General features: G+C 43.6%; 1 protein-coding gene across 2 annotated transcripts; it reads right to left on the reverse strand.

Annotated features, from left to right (window-relative positions):
• Positions 1 to 357: 357 nt before the first annotated feature.
• LOC141191637 (uncharacterized) lies at positions 358 to 18,883 on the reverse strand. 2 transcript variants are annotated; one of them, XM_073661574.1, is made up of 8 exons: positions 18,800 to 18,817; positions 16,893 to 17,028; positions 7,292 to 7,431; positions 7,058 to 7,162; positions 6,852 to 6,975; positions 6,671 to 6,768; positions 6,384 to 6,474; positions 358 to 2,859 (listed from the first exon to the last, which is right to left on the reverse strand). In XM_073661574.1, the coding sequence occupies exons 3-8, from the start codon at positions 7,358 to 7,360 to the stop codon at positions 2,069 to 2,071; spliced, it is 1,278 nt and encodes a 425-aa protein (XP_073517675.1). In that variant the 5' UTR covers positions 7,361 to 7,431; positions 16,893 to 17,028; positions 18,800 to 18,817; the 3' UTR covers positions 358 to 2,068. The 2 variants fall into 2 exon arrangements, with proteins under 2 accessions (XP_073517675.1, XP_073517676.1); XM_073661575.1 differs by lacking the exon at positions 16,893 to 17,028 and having other exon boundaries at positions 18,800 to 18,883.
• Positions 18,884 to 20,699: the final 1,816 nt, after the last annotated feature.

Raw genomic sequence — 20,699 nt, forward strand, 5'->3', positions numbered from 1 at the left:
TGACTTGAAGTTTTTTCCTCTTGTTTCTTATGTATGGAGGAGTATGTGGGGCCCATTATACTGTATACTGGTTGGCCCACGAATTTGTCAAAGTTTTTCATTTTGGCCCTCTGCATGTTTTGAGTTTTGCATCCCTGATGTACAATCTGTATGGGTAATGTACATGGAAATGGTAATAATGCAAAGCTGTTAATTGGACTTTGCTACAAGCCTCCTAATATAGCTGAACACGTAGAGGATGATACGCTGCAACATATTAAAAAAGCAACAAAAACAAGTAATGGTCAAAGTGTTGGATCCCTTGAAATTGTTTCAGAAAATGAAGTAATTCTCCCAGAAAATTATTGAAATTACAAGTTTTGTTATACACGTTTATTTCCTTTGTGTGTATTGGAACAACACAAGAAAACAGAGAAAAAAAAGCAAATTGAACATAATTTCACACAAAATAGGCCGGACAAAATTGTTGGCACTTTGCCAAAATTGTGGGTAAACAACTTTGTTTCAAGCATGTGAAGCTTGTTCAAACGCAACCGTGGCAAGTAACAGGTGTGGTCAATATGAAAATCACAACTAAAACCAGATAAAAAAGGGAGAAGTTGATTCAATCTTTTCATTGTGTGCATGCATGTGCGCCACACTAAGCATGGAGAAAACAGAAAAAGGAGAAGAGAACTGTCTGAGGACTTGAGAACCAAAATTGTTCAAAAATATCAATAATTTCAAGGTTATAAGTCCATCTTTAGAGATCCGCATGTTCCTTTGTAGAAGGTGCGCAGCATAATCAATAAATTTACAACCCATACAGTCAAATATGGTGGAGGTTCAAAGGTGTTTTGGGGTTGTTTTGCTGCCTCTGACTATGTGCAAGGCATCGTGAAATCTGGGTCACAATGTAGTGCCTAGTGTCGGAAAGATGGGTTTGTGTCCTAGATCATGGGTCTTCCAGCATGACAATGACCTCAAACACCCAGAAAATGGATGGAAACAAAGTGCTGGAGAGTTCTGACCTGCAATGAGTCTGGATCTAAATCCCATTGAACACCTGTGGAGAGATCTTAAAATTGCTGTATGGATAAAAATATTAAAATTTGAGAGTCCTCAGTGGAGGATACCATCACCATCTTTTCAGTTAGCCATTAGTCAGTAAACTTTCGAGACTACTCAGGTCTTTCATCAGACATAGTATAACACAAAATCTGAAGAGTCACATATTTATACACAACAGGGCACAGGAATAATGCAATAGATAAGACAAGTGATGTGAAGCAGAACTATCAGTATGGGAAAGGGAGAAGCAGTTGTGGCCGTAAATATGTGTGGACACAAGTAGATCTATTCATCTTTTCTTTTTTTGTGTGGCGATAAGAATTCATCTTTCTTTTAAGTTTTTGCCCCATCTGCCCTACATACAGACCCCCAGTTGGACATTTGGTACATATAATTACGTACATTACATTAGACGTTATGCAGCTGAAAGTACCTGGGATCTTGTGGTCCTGATGTGAGTTGGGAATCTTTATCTTGTCCGTGGTCATTATAAATGGACGGGTTTTACATTTACAGTTGGTGAGGATGAATTTTGTAAGTTTCACCACAAAGGTGAAACTATCCTCCCGGTCAGTTTGCTTTCCCTCCCAGTACCTTTTAATTCTAACAATGTTAGGTTTCTGGGAGATTATACTTGTTCCTTTTATTTGTCGTTCTCCTTAGCTTGCCTTCTTTGCCCTATATGAATGTGTTTTTGTTTCTCATTCAGGTTTTTCGTATTTTACTTCATACTTTCCTTTCCCCTTGTTGCAGCCTCCCCTCTGGTTCCTCAGGAGGTATGACAAACTCCTCAACGACTAATTAGGGAGTTAGGTCTGTGGTGGCGTTTTTAGTTGTGCAGTTAGGGCCTTTCTTGTCTGTACAGAGACTAGTTGGGTGTAGTTGCGGCATTCTCTCCAGTGTGGGTTCTCCGGTGGTTATCAAAATGCGCTTTCTGGTTAAAACATTTCCTAGATTTTGAACATGAAAAAGGCTTCTTCCCTGTGTGAATTCTCTGGTGCTTATCAAAATCAGATTTCTAGTTAAAACATTTTCCATATTCTGAACATGGAAAAGGCTTCTCCCCTGTGTGAGTTCTCAGATGTTTGATAAGGGTAGATTTGTCTGTAAAACATTTCCCACATTCTGAACATGAAAAAGGCTTCTCCCCTGTGTGAGTTCTCTGATGTTTGATAAGGGTAGATTTGTCTGTAAAACATTTCCCACATTCTGAACATGAAAAAGGCTTCTCCCCTGTGTGAGTTTTGTGATGTTTGTTAAGATTTGATTTCACTGTAAAACATTTCCCACATTCTGAACATGAAAATGGCTTCTCTCCTGTGTGAGTTCTCTGATGTGTGATAAGATATGATTTCTCTGTAAAGCATTTCCCACATTCTGAACAGGAAAATGGCTTCTCTCCTGTGTGAGTTCTCTGGTGCCTAACAAGACATTTTTTCTGATTAAAACATCTCCCACACTTGGAGCAAGAAAATCTATTCTTCGCTGTGTGAATTTTTTGATGTTTAAGAAAAGACTTTTTAAGAGGAAAACTATTTCTATATTCTGAATGTGAAAATGGCTTCTTTGCATTAGGAGCAGTTTGTTTTTTAATGCTTATTTTGTGACTTTGATTTTCCTTAGGAGTCGGTAATAAATCAGAAGACAGGACCTGTGTCAAAGGATCAGATGACAGATCTTTGCTGTGAAGGGATGATGGTATATCTGGAGTAATGGCATTCACTTGAATTGTATCCTGTGTGATCTCAAGGTCATCTGATTTGAAAATTGAGGATGTCAGCTGTCCCTCTGATCTCCGGGTACAGTCATCTGCCAAGAATAAAACCAATTATTTTTTAATAAAAAATCCTTGAATTTTATATTTTTGAACATTTCTACTTAAATTGTCTGTAAAAAAGGCAAGTTATATAAAAAAAATCACTTATTCACCAGGACAATGACTATCTAATAGAAAACCTTATAGGATGAAGCAGTGGAGCGTGGTGTTCAACTGTTTGTTCATTCTGCCTCCCAAATAAGGAGTTAAAGGTACAGCTTCTGTCCAGCCACTAAGATTAGGGTTGCTGGTACCTGTAATACCATCGAGTCTGACAGTATGGGTGTGTGTGCTGTCCAGCTGGAGTAATCTGCTCCCTGCTTCAGCCAATTGGAAAGCACCGCACCCTACTAAAGCTGGAAGCATATTGCCGGAAGCTGCCAGATACAGCCTTGTTCTCCTCTGGGTCAGTCCTCTGTGCTCAGCTCCCGGCTTGTGTATTTGTTTCCTGTTGTGACCTCGGCCCATTTACTGACTACTCTTGTGTCTTCTGATTTTGTATTTTCTCTGCTATTTTCTGACTAAGCTACATGACTATTCTTCTTCCCATCTCACTCCACTGAATAGCCGGTAACACCGTAGCCCAAACCTTGGGGTCTCTGTGTAGGTCCAGATCCATGTAGAGGGGTGATGAGCAAAGTAATTTGTGAAATCTGTAAACAGGGTAGATAGTGACAAGCCTGTTTGTGGTAGCCATCTTTTAAGCTTCCAGGTGACCAAGACCAGCTCCCCCAATACATTGTGTCTGGGAACTATTTCAGCAAGATCTGCATTCCTAATAGATAAATGGCGCTCCTTCCCTTCTTAACCTGCTATGTGCCCAGACAGTAGTGTACAACCGTATATAGGGTATTGTCGGATTCAAAATAAGTTGGAAAATAATTTGTAAGGTCCATTTGTTTCCCATTATCTTTTGTGAAGAATTCCAAAGTTATCACCACATAAAGTGACACACGTCAAATATGAAAAATGGGTCTGATTAGAATCATAAAACTGGCTGCAGGAAGGGGTTAAATCAGAGGATTACTGAAGTCAAAAACTGTGATGATAGACAATAAAACATCTACTGAAGCGATCAAACTGAACAGTCTCCATCAGAGAAAAACAGGTAACAAGTGGAGAAACCTCTCTGGGGTAATTAGAGTATGGGGCTCGGTGGCTCTTGGCAATCTAAACTATCGTAAGAGACAATATTTTCTGTCAGATGAGTTTCAAGAAGAAATATTAGACATTTAAAGTGAACTCTTTTATAATAGTGCAGAGCTGAGGTGTCTTAAATTTAGATCTCGGGCATTTGGAAGAGGCAATGGAGATCTTTTTGAAAGACTACCAGGGAGTTACAGAGTCACATAAGTGAGGCCGGCCGATCCCACCACAATGAAACCATCATACAGAATGAAGGTGTGAAAAAAGAAAGAATATATAAACATGTAACATCCCCAACAACAACGTATGTATGAAGGGAGAAATCCAACACTAAACCGGAGTCGCACTCATATATGGTGGACCATTGGAGCTACTATGAGTCCTGACCAGAAGAGTAGAGCAAGTATTAGCGCCCCCATTTCAGGAGAGATTGTGCAGTAATCTGAATTCCTTAGGATTGAAAACATAATGGAATTTATGACATGGAGTGAATCCATGAAACCAGGGCTCGAGCCAACACATCTCCTGCAGGCGTGAATAAATGTATATTACAGCCATCAGCCACGCACAGCTTAGACATATATCATGGCACAGGTGTAATATTTATTGCAATTCTATCTAAAAATTGGGGCGCTGGTAAGTGAACTCAGTAGGTCTGCTGCAAATGGTTTGTGTCACCATAAACCACTAGGGGAATAGAATCAATTATATAAAACCACTGCGCTGATGTACTGAGGAGGATAAGTGAGGATTGTAGGGAGTAGTAATGGAAGAATTTACAATTGTTTGATGGATTTTATTATTTTATTAATCATAAACCACTATTTAGAGATGTCATGGATACATAAATTAGTATAAAACCAAGGGTTAAAAATAGACCATTTGGTAAGTCCTCCAGGGATCCAGAGCTGTTTGGGACCTGTAGTAGGATATATAAGGACTGTAGCTACTGGCCTGTATAGATTAGTTGCTTTTTTGTAAAGCTACTGTGCATGTATTTACCTTGGATTGCGAGAGGATCTTACTGGATAATGAAGAGGAGAATAGGAACGGGATAATGGATCTTCTTATTAAATAAGATGTTGGAATGAATGCTGTAATGAAATAATTTTCATTAAATAACAAGCTTCATCTTGCCTTCGATTATAAAATCGCTTTTTAAATGGCTTACATAGAAAGCATGAACCTAGATGTTCAATAAATACCCAGGGGTGTGCCCCAGGGGGACGAGTATACGCCTCTGTGGGGTTATAGAGGCTTGATTCTGGTTTATAAAACTGGTAGAACCTATGGTCTGAATCGATACCCTGGCACACCCCTGGGTATTTATTGAACATCTAGGTTCGTGCTTTCTATGTAAGCCATTTAAAAAGCGGTTTTATAGATGGAGCTTGTTATTTACTGAAAATTCTTTCATTACAGCATTCATTCCAACATCTTATTTAATAAGAAGATCCATTATCCCGTTCCTATTCTCCTCTTCATTATCCAGTAAGATCCTCTCGCAATCCAAGGTAAATACATGCACAGTAGCTTTACAAAAAAGCAACTAATCTATACAGGCCAGTAACTACAGTCCTTATATATCCTACTACAGGTCCCAAACAGCTCTGGATCCCTGGAGGACTTACCAAATGGTCTATTTTTAACCCTTGGTTTTATACTAATTTATGTATCCATGACATCTCTAAATAGTGGTTTATGATTAATAAAATAAAATCCACCAAACAATTGTAAATTCTTCCTTTATTGCAATCCTGTTTGAAGTTAGTCGGTTTTAAAAGAAATTGAACAGTCAGGATAAAGGGAAATTCTGCTGTTATTGTACAGAAATTCACACTTGGCCTCACTGCACATTTAATGTTGTCAATCATAAAAATGAAGTTTGGCCAAAAAGACTGGACCTGGTCTTGTAGGGACCATATGAGCACATTCATCAGCACAGAAGGGAGAGAAGGTAGATTCATCCAATAAGATATCAGGGTTCTAGGAAGCCAACAGCATCATTACCCTCCGCTTTCTCTTACAGGTCCATCATAATATTTTTCTTCAAGTGATTTTCTAACTTGTGAGCACATTCTACGTACGCTGTCATTTGGCTTTGTAGTTTATAGATCTGGGCAGGTAACGGTCAGTGTCTCCTAATCCCAGGGGGAGGTGGATCCTCCAGATTGTAAGTTCTACAGAAAAGGGCTTTCCCAATTACACAAAGTAATTTGAATATTTTCGGACAGAGGAGAATGTTGTGGTCTAGCGGCAAAATGGTGATCACACGATTGTGATACGGCCGGACTACACCACCGATAAAGCAGCCACAGCCGATGACTGAGAAGAATCTGTGACTTCTCTGCATTTAGTGATCACTACTCACCTGGGTAGTCATATGTAGGAATCTCCTCTTTACACCGCTCATCACCCCTCACATATGTCTCTGTAGCATTAATATGGGTCAGATCTTCACCCTGAAACAAATATTATAAAAGTCAAAGACAGACGGAGAAGTCACAAGTTTGATCGGCTCTAATCCTGCCATCTCCACCGTTCTCATAACACAAATATAAAACATAATAATGGTGGATAAAACAAAACTGAAGACATGACCTTTACAGCCGTCTACACATCATAGGGGAGATCTCATGACACCTTCTCTCCATCTACCTGATGATCCTGAGGAACATTGGGATCTTCTTGTTTACAGTCCTGTGGAAGAAGAGGACGGGGACATCTCTCTGGTGTTGTCCTCTTACTGGACAGATCTGGAGGAAACACATACAGGGATTGAATTCATTCTTTACATGCAGATAATTATAGGCCGTGTGTATTTAGTCCTGTCTATTACCTGGTGATGTGAGGGGCTGGGGAACCTCCATCATAAAGTCCCTGTACAGATCTTTGCGTCCTTCTAAATACTCCCACTCCTCCATGGAGAAATAGACGGTGACATCCTGACATCTTATAGGAACCTGACACATACAATGATACCGTCATCCCCCAATCCCTTCATAGCATTACTGTATAATGTCCCAGCATTCCCAGCAGTGTCACCTCTCCAGTCAGCAGCTCAATCATCTTGTAGTTGAGTTCTAGGATCTTCTGGTCATTGATGTCCTCATGTATCAGGGGGTGAGATGGAGGCCCCATGATTAATCTCTGGTTATGGAGAGACACATTAATAAATCTCACTGCAGACATTTCCAGAGTCCTCACCTCTCCAGTTCTGTCCATCTGTTATTCCCATAGATTAGAATGATGTAATGTGACGTCATCAGAATCTCTCACCTCTCCAGTAAGCCGGAAGAGGATCTCTAGGGTGAGGTGTAATATCCTCTCCACCATCTTGTTCATCATTTTCCTGGATAAATCAGGAAAATTTTCTTATATAGACAATCTTCACTGAGATGATCCGGTATTTTAGAGATCTGAATGAGAAAAAGATAAGCTGATGGAACATCATAAAAATCCTGTGTAATAATAAAATTACTGGAGATAATAAGGGGAAACATAGGAGGAGATTTATTATTTTACAGTATTTAGTTTTTTCTTTACATCTAGTAATAAAACCTTTATATTTTAGGCCACAGACAACAAGCAATTTCTTCCTCGGAGTCTGCAGCTGAATAAGTTTCTCATAGACTCACCTTCCATAAAGCTAATTCTCATCTCATTTTCCGACACTGGAATCGGTATTAGCAATACTGCAGGAGATATTCATTACACGTGACGTGAGAAATAACTACTTCATGATGAGGCAACATCTTCCACTACGGATCTAAAACCATATTTGGCCACAGTCCGTCACTGACTACATCACCACCGGCTGTCTATATGAATGTTTCCCGTCTTCCCCGAACTGTAATCTTCCATCAAGTTAGATCTCATGTCTGATTCACACACAGAAGTTTGAGGCTTTTATAAAAGCTGTTTTGTTTGCACAAACACCGAGGGCAGAAATGATTTGATACTAAAGTCTACATGTATAGTGTATTATGGGTTTTATTTCTGGCCTTAGGCTTTCCTATATTACAAGAAAACCCCCAGAAAAAAAGAGCAGATATTAAAATGTTTCAAAAGAAAATTGTCACCAACAATTCTTGTAAAAAGAAAAAACATGCAAAAAGCAGAAGACACATTTTGTCATTTTTTAACACGTTAAACATTTGTTTTTGTTTATATATGAACTCTTTTGGGCACCAGAACATAGATGTACACCGCAGGGATGGCATGGGTGCGGCTGCAATAAAATCCCTGGCAGTTTAACCACTTGCTCCTGCAAAAAGCAAACATGGCATCTAAGAAGGTGTGACAGAGTTCGGCTGAATGCCCTTCTCCCCCAAGTACTCGATAGTATGGGGCTGACTAGTCGCTACAATACTTAAATGCCTAATTATGGTGTCTGGGCCTGCAATGTACGAAAGTCTATTAGGCCGGGCCAGAGGCAGCGTTCCATAAGTTACCTTTTAACGCCTCCATAAACATTAGACTAAAGTTGCATGGAAGCACTGATTTTGGTAGTCTATATAATGTATTTGGGGGCCTCCCTACAGATGCAGTCAGTCATACAAATCACAGGAAAGCTGGAATATTTATGTATGGGGGAGTCTGGAGAGATAGCCGTCTGCCAAATGACCGTTCAGCCAACACTTATCTCATGTGTATGGGGCCGTTAGTATTACACTGACAGGCAGTGATAATACACGGCACTACAGTAGTACAGTGCATCACCTGACCAATCAGAGGCTTCTGTGTTATATGATCGCATTAATGAGAGTTGTATAAAGTTTATAAAAAAGTTTAAAAAAAAGTTTTAAAGTGAAAATATCACAGTTTTAGCAAAAATAAATATTCGTCACTATAGGGAAAACTTGCATATAATGGTAAAATGGAGAGGGAGGTCAGCTCACTGTTTATTCAATCCACCTTGTCTGAAGATCACCGCATGGAACCGCCCTGGTCAGGGACTGTGAAGACCAGGGGTCTTCCATGGGCGTAATGCTACTCAAACAACACAGGGTGAGGGTAAAACAGCGTGGCAATACTTTATTGAACCACAAAGTGGACAATAAACACACAGAACAGTCCCAGCAAATACCCAAAATTGTACAACATTACACAGTCTCACACTTCCTTCTCCACCCACCTGGGACAGAACAGCTGCGACTTTGGAAGTCTTCCAGGGCCGACTACCTCTACCAGTGGCCCCCTGCTTCTGGCGGCCCCCCACAGAGAGAAGGTAGCGACAAGATTAAGAAGCCAACAGTCCATCGAGGTACAAGACCAGGAGACCCGATGGTCCCATCCTGGCCTCTCCGAGACTTTTCATGGGGCCAGGTGACCAGTGGGTCCCTCCTGGCAACTCCAAATGCCTCCATGGGTTCTAGGCGACTGGTGGGTCCCTCCTAGCAACCCCAAAACATATACATGGGGCCAAGTGACTTTTTCGTCCTCTCCTGGACTCCCCAAAAGTAGCGATGGAATCTTTCCAGTCAAGGTCGATACCCTTAGACTAGAATCATGCAGAATACAAATCTGTGTCTCTTTAGATGACATGCAATCCATCTACTTTCCTGAAGGATGTCTCCCATTCTCCTTCCAAAGTCCTTCTGATGTTCCTTGATTCTCTGTCCCAAGTCTCATTCTGTCTACAGCACTACAGACATCCCTGTTTATATTTACATCTGTGTCAGGTCATCAGGCCCAGGTAAAAGAGGTAAAGGTGCAGGGATCACCTATCATTGTTTGAGCTAATCTATTTACATAGTTGGTATCACAGGGGCTGTTGTAAATTAACTTTCAGGAAACTTAGTACAATTTGTCATTAGCATAGTAAACATGAATGTTTCCAAATGAATAGAATTCAGCATTCAGGGTGTAATGCAGTGGCTTGCAGCATTACTGTAATGGTCCAGGGAGTGTGTGGCCTAGTGTGAGGCCTAGTGTGGCCTGGTGAGGCCTGAAGAGAGAGCCAGGCCTGGTGAAGCCTTGTGTAGTCCTGGAGGGCGAAGGCTGGATCTCTGGGTGTGGGGGATGCCAGTAGCCTTGGACGGAGTGAGGCCTGGTGAGGCAAGAAGCCTCGTCCCTGTGTATGGGAACCTACTAGCCTGAAGAAAGCAGCTGACACACGACTAAGGTGAAGCAGTGTGTTATATGGACATTGATAGTTACTTTGCTGAAGGCTGTAACTGGAGCCAAGCGGGCATGTCTGCAATTGGAAAGGTCTCCTGGATGTTATGTGTATAACCATGCCGGTGAGCCACTGAGATGGACTATGTTATGTGCAGTTATGAAGTGTAATAAACTGCTGGATGTCGTGTTACCGGAAAACGTGGCTGGTGTGCTATAATTGACCCCGTGAAGCGAGTGTCCCCCAGCGTGATGAAAAGCGCTACCTTACAAGGGTTATACAAATACTATGACCTTATTGATCAGCAAGAGAAATACAAATACATTTGTAAGTCAACACAACAAGATAGTGTATTTCTCTTGACTGAACAAATCTAATCGCCTGGCTTATTCAGATTTTACCCTGTATCGTCACAGGGAAATTTCAAGGTTCAAGTAGAGAAAGGAGGAGAGATGGATTCTCCAGCATTGTCTATATTGTTAAAACCTCACATTTATTGTGAATTCATAAACACTGTTGTGATGGCATACCACCAAGTGCCGACCAAACCAATGCTTATTCCTGATTTGTAACATGTGAGTCTCTGTGATACTTTTATATCCTTCCCTTTCCAACGCCTGGGTGTCCATTGATTACTGAGCACTTCTCAGACAATTTAACCCTGTATTGTATGGAAGAAAAAGATAATACACAAATACAACTCATGCATGAGACATTCAATAAAATCACAGGAAATCAAAAACAAATATAATTAATTGTACTGTAATATTAATCCTGTCTGATGTTCATTCCCTGTGGGGCTCTAGTGTATAATTTAAATATCCAATATAACTTTCTATTTAAGATTTTTCTTTTCATATCTCCACCTCTTAATGGTTTATAAGACTTTTCTATTCCTAATATCTGAAGGATCTGATATCCCCTTTATGTTTTTGTGAAAAGCATCTCGAAACCACAGACAGGTTTAATGCTGTGGGATTGATTGCATCAGATAAATGTCTTCTAATACATGTTTATAGCAGATCTGACATCCATCCCACATATTGCAGGTAACTCTCTATACACTCTATTATATAGATGACCCCTATAGTGTTACAACGGATGAAATTGTGTATTGCAAATTGCTGTCCCGTTAGGTTTTCTTCAAATGTGTCGGTTTTATTAACATAGTTGCATGCTTTACAGGGTGTATGTCCACATTTAAAAAAACCCTTATAGGATAACCAAGTCACATGGCGTTTGATATTTGTTTCTTGAAAAAAACTCGGTGAAAGTTTTCCGCCAAGTGTAGAAGCCTTTTTGGATACAAAACTCAAACAAAATATGTAAAAGAATTTACAAAGTCTGGAGGATCGATCTCAGACATCAAAAAAACCAAGTTTGAAAGAGATATCAAAGACAACGAGTCAAATTCAATTTACACATGGAAATGAAACAAACCAAGAGCCACTGTTCTGAAATACAGGTCACACAACAAATTCAAAGGAAATAGAGGAGAGCGGAGGTCAGCTTCACAAATCCTAATGTGTCCATGGGTTCCTCTAATTATAATTCTCTGAGGACTTATCTGATGCATCAGTGGGATCAACTAAAGACGGAACAAAAATAAATTCTCAAGTACTCCCCGCAATTCAGCTCAAAACAACAGGCCGGAAGAAAGCTCAAACGTGCCCGGACATGTGCGGTCCATGCCGGAGTGCATCACGGTCTCCTATCTGCGAATGCACATGTCCGGAAGCATGCGTTCCACGCCGGAGCGCATAATGGTTTTGGATTGCATTCCACCAACATAGAAAAGTCCTATGTCTGAGATCAGCACCATGGGAGACTAAAAACAAGTATTGCACATCCCATAATGCAATAGAAATGTAGATCTACTTTATCACTACAACAAATCTGGGATGGTGGCCCACAGTATATTCCGAAATGATCAAATTTCCCCTCTATTGCACAATTAGAGATACACAAGGATCACCACACTTGTTAATTATGAAATAGTATAAGTGGAATATAATTGATAAGAAATAATTCTGATATAGAAGCTCAGACACAATATGTAAACCCCATTCACAGGGAACTGAGTAGCAATGGGTAGAGTTTACAATCCAAAATTATAATCCAGAATGGGACTGTATTCACATCAAACAGGTATAGGAAATTTGCTCATTGAGTCCCTTAGAGGCCAGTGAATGCAGTCTAAAAATCCGCTCACTTTCTTTTTTGAGGATACATCTATTGTGATCACCTCCTCTGACATTGGGTTTAACCACCACAATGATACAAAAGGAGATATCTCCGGTTTCACCACAATATACACTGTTCTTGTATCTCACTAATGGGATCTACCGACCATGGCGTATATCGCCCAAATGCTCCCCTACTATCATCCTAGACACCCTCTTGATCTAGTCTACATATTCTAGGGGGCGGGTGCATGTGGCCATATCTACTAGTCCTGAGGTTTTACAGTTGGAATAATCCCACTGGAAAAATAATTTAACCATGGAGGAACTTGAGAAAGATTTACATTGTCTCATCCAATTACATGTACAACATTCTCCAGATCTAAAGAAACCACAGATTCTTCTATCTAGCCAAGTCCCCTTGGATGCAAGATTTTATAGAAACTATGCACTAAATGGTCTCTAACTGACCAACCCTTTCTGAAAGTTATTGTGGGAGTAGATCCCACAGCACCCCTCAGGGCCGGGTCAGCCACAAGTATATCCCAGTGTTTTCTGAGGATATGAAAGATACAGTCACTCTGATTGTCGTAAGTTTTTCTTACTCGTGTTGTTCAATCTTCTTCTTGGTCTCTTGGTTAGGTATGGAGGAGTGTCTGTCTCTCCCATTTTTCTGCAAACGATGATACGGAATCCAAAATGTACCAAGAGTACCCTTTTTCCCTGAATCTGATGTTCAGGTCTATTGCCTGTATAATAAAATCTGTGACATTTGAGCAGTACCTTCTCAACCGTAAAAATTGGCCCTTGGGTTTTCCTCTTTTTATGGGGATGGGGTGGTGGTTATCCCACTTCAATAGTTTATTAGTGCTTGAAGGTTTATGGTAGATGAGTGTCCCTAGGGTCCCATTCCAATCTTTCTTGATCAGTACATATAGCAAAGGCAACTGGTAATAATTGGTGTTGGTCTGCTCCTTTAAATAAAATGTACTTTTCAGGTTATATCCCCAGTACCCTCACTTATCTTCCCTTCTTTTGAGACCCACACAGTCAGACTCTACCGGCCCTTCTCCCTGTGAGTGGCAGTTGTGTATCGCCCTCCGGGCCCCTCCCGTCAGTTTCTCGATCACTTTGCCACTTGGCTTCCAAACTTTCTATCCTATGAGATCCCCACACTAATCATGGGAGACTTTAACATCCCAATTGGCGATTCCCTCTCCCCATCTGCCGCTCATCTTTTATCGCTAACTTCCTCCTTCGGCCTTTCACAGCTTACTAATTCTCCTACACATGAAGATGGAAATACTCTTTGACCTGATCTTTGCCCGGCTCTGTTCAATACATGACTTTACTAACTCCTCTTTCGCTCGCTGATCACAACCTTCTTTCATTCTCTGTCAAGAACTGTCACCCTGCTCAAGACCCCCCACTTTCCACACTTATAGAAATATACATGCCATTAACACCCAGAAATTTCTGAAAACGTTGCAATCATCATTGGCCCCAATCTCCTCCCTCTCATGCCCTGACTCTGCACTGAAGCATTATAACGAAACATTGCAATGCGCCCTGGATGAAGGCGCACCACCTGCACAGAGAACAACTCGGCACAGACGGCGACAACCCTGGAACATGCTGCAAACATGTTATCTCCAGCGGTGCTCCAGGTATGCTGAATGGCTGTGGAGAAAATCTAATCTGGCCGAAGATTTCCTCCATTATAAATTTATGCTTAAAACCTATAACTCCTTCACCTCTCTAAACAAACCTACTTTAAGGCTGCGTGCACACGATGCGTTTTTCATGCGTTTCCGCAGCGGAAACGCATCAAAAACGCATGGTAATCCGCACCCCATGGTCCCCAATGGCATTCCGCAATGTCAATGCACATGCTGCGGATTTTTCCGCAGCATTTCTGCAGCGCTCATAAATCCGCAGCATGTTCATTAATTTTGCGGAAGCGCAGCGGAATTGCCGCCATTGACTTGCATTGAGACGCATATAATGCGCGTCTGTACATTTGTACACGCGGATTATATGCGATTCAATGTGCGGATGGTACCCAGTTCTGGAGGAGAGAAGACTCTCATCCAGACCTGGGTACCATTGTACCTGTGAAAAAAAGAATAAAATAAAAAATAAAGTTTATATTCACCTGTCCGGCGGCCCGTGCAGCGCTTCTCCTTCCAGGACCTGAGATGACGTCGCGGTCATGTGACCGCAGGCTGTCTCGCGAGATGCCGGCAATCAGAAGAAGCCAGGACGAGCGCGACAGCACACGCGGCGGGGGATCGGGGGTAAGTATAGCTTTATTTTTTTATTTTTACGGTCACACTATATAAATTCATGCCGTTTGGAAATTTTCTGCTTCATTTCTGCATCGTGGGCACATAGCCTAACAACCTCATCATCTCACGGTCCAATAATCCTAAACACCTTTTTGACACTTTTCACTCTCTCCTTAATTAAACAGCACAGGCCCCGACCACCGACCTCAGCACTGATGATCTGGCCAATTATTTCAAAGAAAAAATTGACCATATCCGACAGGAAATTTTCTCCCAATCCCCAAATGTTATGCATGCTCCTCCCTCCCACACAGCAACTTGCTAATTTTCTGACTTCGAACCAGTCACGGAAGAAGAAGTGACAAGGCTCCTTGCTTCCATTCGTCCTACTACCTGCACCAGTGACCCTATTCCCTCACATCTCTTTCAGTCCCTTTCTCCAGCTGTGACCACTCACCTAACTAAAATATTCAACCTCTACCTCTCTTCGGGTATTTTTCCCTCCTCTTTTAAACACGCCAGCATACATCCATTACTTAAAAAAACATTCCTTGACCAGAACTGTGCTGCTAACTACAGACCTGTTTCCAATCTTCCCTTCATCTCTAAACTCCTGGAACAACTGGTCCACTCCTGTCTAATCCACTATCTCTCAGATAACTCCCTTTTTGACCCTTTACAATCTGGTTTCCGCTCTTTACATTCTACTGAAACTGCACTCACTAAAGTCTCTAATGATCTACTAACAGCCAAATCTAATGGTCACTACTCCCTGCTGATTCTCCTGGATCTCTCTGCAGCATTGTGAATCTACCTCTCTGACCACTCCTTCACTGTGTCTTTTGCCGGCTCCTCTTCTTCTCCCCTTCCCATTATTGTCGGGGTTCCTCAAGGATCAGTCCTAGACGACCTTCTTTTCTAATTATATACCGCTCCTATTGGACAAACAATCAGCAGATTCGGTTTTCAGTATCATCTCTATGCTGATGACACCCAATTATACACCTCTTCTCCGGACATCACCTCTGCATTATTACAAAATACCAGTGATTGTCTTTCCGCTGTCTCTAACACTATGTCCTCCCTCTATCTAAAATTGAAGCTGTCAAAAACTGAACTACTCGTATTTCCTCCCTCCACTAACCTACCTATGCCCGATATTGCCATTTCTGTTTGTGACTCCATCATTACTCGCCAGCAACATGCCCGCTGTCTTGGGGTCATACTTGATTCAGATCTTTCCTTCACTCCTCACATCTCCTCGCTCGTATCATCTACACCTCAAAAACATCTCTAGAATCAGAACTTTTCTTACCTTTGAGTCAGTAAAAACTCTTACTGTAGCTCTTATTCATTCTAGTCTGGACTATTGCAACTCTTTAGTTATCGGTCTCCCTCATTCTAAACTTTCCCATCTCCAATCAGTCCTGAACGCAGCTGTCAGGGTCATATTCCTCACCAACCGACACAACGATGACTCTTCCCTGTGCCAGTCATTGCACTGATTGCCCATCCAGTAAAGAGTTCAATATAAACTTATTGCTCTTACCCACAAAGCTATCCACGATTCAGCACCACTCTACATCTCCTCCCTCGTCTCAGTCTACCACCCTACCCGTGCCCTCCGTTCTCCTAATGACTTAAAACTAAAATCCTCCGTAATCCGAACCTCCCACTCCCGTCTCCAAGATTTCTCACATGCTGAACCAATTCTTTGGAATGCACTACCCAGGACAATTCGATTAATTCTCAATACCCACAGTTTTAAGCGTGCCCTAAAAACCCATTTCTTTAGACTGGCGTAACACCTCAACACACTTATCTAACTGTCCCAGTTTGGCCCATATTAAAATTTTCTTCAAAATCATGTTCATACCATCCATGCACTGAATAGCCTCTGTCTGTACTGTACACATACTGGCTGGCGACCAGTTCATGTAGTGTTATATACTTACCCTATTTAGTATATTAAGGCAGTATTATACAATATATGTACATTTTACCTATTTCCTTATAGACTGTAAGCTTGCGAGCAGGGCCCTCACTCCTTTTAATATCTGAGTTATGCTTATTCTGTAAAGTCTGTATTGTCTGTATAAGTCCCCCCTAAAATTGTAAAGTGCTGTGGAATATGTTGTCGCTATAAAAATAAAAATTATTATTACAATAAATTCAGATGTAAATCTAAGGCTCACTCTATTGATGTTGAGTTCCCCGACAAATTCAAAAGATTGTTCACTCGTCCCTGACCAGGTGATAAAAATGTAGTCAATATATTTGTACCATACCCCAATATATGGATGCCATCACTTATTATCATCCCTGAATATTGTGGATTCCTCCCACCAGCCCAGGAATAGGTTAGCATACTAGGGGGCACAGAATCTCCCCATTGCTGTACCCCTGAGCTCGGGTAAGTACTTCCTGTCAAAAAGAAAGAAGTTATGAGTAAGAGTGAATTTTAGAAGATCGTTCATGAAGTCATTATGTCTGCTACACTCTATTGACCTTAATTTCAAGAAACGTCTTACTCCTCTGATACCATCCTCATGCGGTATATTACTGTACAAAGCCTCGATATCTAGTAAGGCCTGCTCCCCTACATGCCTGTATACATGCTCGAGGGTATTCATGGAGGGGAGCAGGCAAAGGGAAACCAACTCCAGAGGGATTATTCCAACTGCAAGACCTCAGGTGGTACTGTGGGGGCATTATACTGTGTGGGGGCCATCATACATACTGCATAAGGGACATAATGGGGGCATTACACTGTGTGGGGGGCATCATACATCCTGCATAAGGGGCATAATGGGGGCATTACACTGTGTGGGGGCATCATACATACTGCATAAGGGGCATAATGGGGGCATTACACTGTGTGGGGGGCATCATACATCCTACATAAGGGGCATAATGGGGGCATTACAGTGTGTGGGGGGCATCATACATCCTGCATAAGGGCCATAATGGGGGCATTACACTGTGTGGGGGCATCATACATACTGTATAAGGGGCACAATGGGGGCATTAGTGTGTGGGGGGCATCATACATCCTGCATAAGGGGCATAATGGGGGCAATACACTGTGTGGGGGCATCATACATACTGCATAAGGGTCATAATGGGGGCATTACACTGTGTGGGGGCATCATACATCGTGCATAAGGGGCATAATGGGGGCATTACACTGTGTGGGGGCATCATACATACTGCATAAGGGGCATAATGGGGGCATTACACTGTGTGGGGGCATCATACATCCTGCATAAGGGTCATAATGGGGGCATTACACTGTGGGGGGCATCATACATCCTGCATAAGGTGCATAATGGGGGCAATACACTGTGTGGGGGCATCATACATCCTGCATAATGGGGGCATTACACTGTGTGGGGGCATCATACATACTGCATAAGGGGCATAATGGGGGCATTACACTGTGTGGGGGCATCATACATCCTGCATAAGGAGCATAATGGGGGCATTACACTGTGTGGGGGGATCATACATCCTGCATAAGGGGCATAATGGGGGCATTACACTGTGTGGGGGCATCATACATCCTGCATAATGGGCATAATGGGGGCATTACACTGTGTGGGGGGATCATACATCCTGCATAAGGGGCATAATGGGGGCATTACACTGTGTGGGGGCATCATACATCCTGCATAAGGGGCATAATGGGGCATTACACTGTGTGGGGGCATCATACATCCTGCATAAGGGGCATAATGGGGGCATTACACTGTGTGGGGGCATCATACATCCTGCATAAGGGGCATAATGGGGGCATTACACTGTCTGGGGGCATCATACATACTGCATAAGGGGCATAATGGGGGCATTATACATCCTGCATAAGGGGCATAATGGGGGCATTACACTGTGTGGGGGTATCATACATCCTGCATAAGGGGCATAATGGGGGCATTACACTGTGTGGGGGCATCATACATACTGCATAAGGGGCATAATGGGGGCATTACACTGTGGGGCAGTAAAGGGGTCCTGTACTATGAGAACAATACGTTTCCTCCCTTCCTGTCTCCATAGTTGGGTCGTATGTATCTATTACAGGAAACAGAACAAAAACCTTATGATTCTTATAAAGGGGCAACACAAGACCCCAAAAGAGTCTCCGTGCTGAAGGGGTTAATGCCCCCAGCGCCCAGTAATGGGGGTCTCCACATACCTCCACCTGCAGAGCCGCCACCACATATATGGCTGCTCTGTGCGCACAGGAGCTGTGATGAGGTCACAGGAGGGGAGGAGTCAGGTGTCACATGATCAGGGCCTCAGTGGATGCAGGACTCTGCTGTGCTGGTTGTCATGGTGCTGGATGAGCTGAAGTTTATGTGTGGGGTCAGGAGGGGTTTACAGTGTGGATGTAGCAGAGCCGCGTGTGTACGAGGCGTACGGAGCAGAGCCGCGCGTGTACGAGGCGTACGGAGCAGAGCCGCGTGTGTACGAGGCGTACGGAGCGGAGCCGCGTGTGAACGAGGCGTACGGAGCGGAGCCGCGTGTGTACGAGGTGTACGGAGCGGAGTCGCGCGTGTACGAGGTGCACGGAGCGGAGCCGCGTGTGTACGAGGTGTACGGAGCAGAGCCGCGTGTGTACGAGGTGTACAGAGCAGAGCCGCGTGTGTACGAGGCGTACGGAGCGGAGCCGCGTGTGTACGAGGCGTACGGAGCGGAGCCGCGTGTGTACGAGGCGTACGGAGCGGAGCCGCGTGTATACGAGGCGTACGGAGCGGAGCCGCGTGTGTACGAGGCGTACGGAGCGGAGCCGCGTGTGTACGAGGCGTACGGAGCAGAGCCGCGTGTGTACGAGGCGTACGGAGCAGAGCCGCGTGTGTACGAGGCGTACGGAGCAGAGCCGCGTGTGTACGAGGCGTACGGAGCAGAGCCGCGTGTGTACGAGGCTTACGGAGCAGAGCCGCGTGTGTACGAGGCTTACGGAGCGGAGCCGCGTGTGTGCGAGGTGTACGGAGCGGAGCCGTGTGTGTGCGAGGTGTACGGAGCAGAGCCGCGTGTGTACGAGGTGTACGGAGCGGAGCCGCGTGTGTACGAGGCGTACGGAGCGGAGCCGCGTGTGTACGAGGCGTACGGAGCGGAGCCGCGTGTGTACGAGGCGTACGGAGCGGAGCCGCGTGTGTACGAGGCGTACGGAGCGGAGCCGCGTGTGTACGAGGCGTACGGAGCAGAGCCGCGTGTGTACGAGGCGTACGGAGCAGAGCCGCGTGTGTACGAGGCGTACGGAGCAGAGCCGCGTGTGTACGAGGCGTACGGAGCAGAGCCGCGTGTGTACGAGGCTTACGGAGCAGAGCCGCGTGTGTACGAGGCTTACGGAGCAGAGCCGCGTGTGTGCGAGGTGTACGGAGCGGAGCCGTGTGTGTGCGAGGTGTACGGAGCAGAGCCGCGTGTGTACGAGGTGTACGGAGCGGAGCCGCGTGTGTACGAGGTGTAGAGAGCGGAGCCGTGTGTGTATGAGGTGTACGGAGCAGAGCCGCGTGTGTACGAGGTGTACGGAGCAGAGCAGCGCGTGCATGAGGTGTACAGAGCAGAGACGTGTGTGTTTGGCAGTCCTCGCCAGGGCTGTGGAGTCAGAGTCAGATCCCATTTTGGTGGAGTCGGAGTTGAAGTTGGTATAAAATGGACTGACTCCGACTCCTAAAATATGTAATAAATTGGGTACAGTAGTTCAATGCAGTTTGTGGGGAATATTTTTCATAAGAATTTGGGAAAGTTATGAAATGTCCTATAAATGTTTGTCCTATTCATGATCTAAGGGTCTAGACTTTTAGCTGAAAAAATGTGTCCTACCATAAATGTATCACTTAAACATGAGCCATGTATGAGGGAGTCGTGGAGTCGGTGTCATGGAAATTGAGGAGTCGGAGTCGAAGGTTTGGCTTACCGACTCCACAGCCCTGGTCCTCGCTTGTGGGGGCCAATAGCAAAGCCCCTGAGGTGTGAACAACATACAACCCCCTAAAGTGACCCCATTTTGTACACTGTACCTATCAGGGAAGTCATCTGAGGGTGTAACGAGTGTTCTTATCCCACAGGTGATTCACTGATTTCTTTACCAT

The sequence above is a fragment of the Phyllobates terribilis genome, unplaced genomic scaffold (assembly GCF_046119375.1).
Source record: "Phyllobates terribilis strain yellow unplaced genomic scaffold, ASM4611937v1 Scaffold_49__1_contigs__length_9717188, whole genome shotgun sequence".
In the NCBI taxonomy this organism is placed as follows: Eukaryota; Metazoa; Chordata; class Amphibia; order Anura; family Dendrobatidae; genus Phyllobates; species Phyllobates terribilis.

Excerpts from the sequence above, each read along its gene's own strand:
- LOC141191637 (XM_073661575.1), bottom strand. The coding sequence starts at position 7,360 with ATGATGAACAAGATGGTGGAGAGGATATTACACCTCACCCTAGAGATC. Across the intron at positions 6,475-6,670 it reads ATGTTCCTCAGGATCATCAG|GGTGAAGATCTGACCCATAT; the intron begins GTAGATGGAGAG and ends TATTTGTTTCAG. Across the intron at positions 2,860-6,383 it reads TCCTACATATGACTACCCAG|ATGACTGTACCCGGAGATCA; the intron begins GTGAGTAGTGAT and ends TATTCTTGGCAG.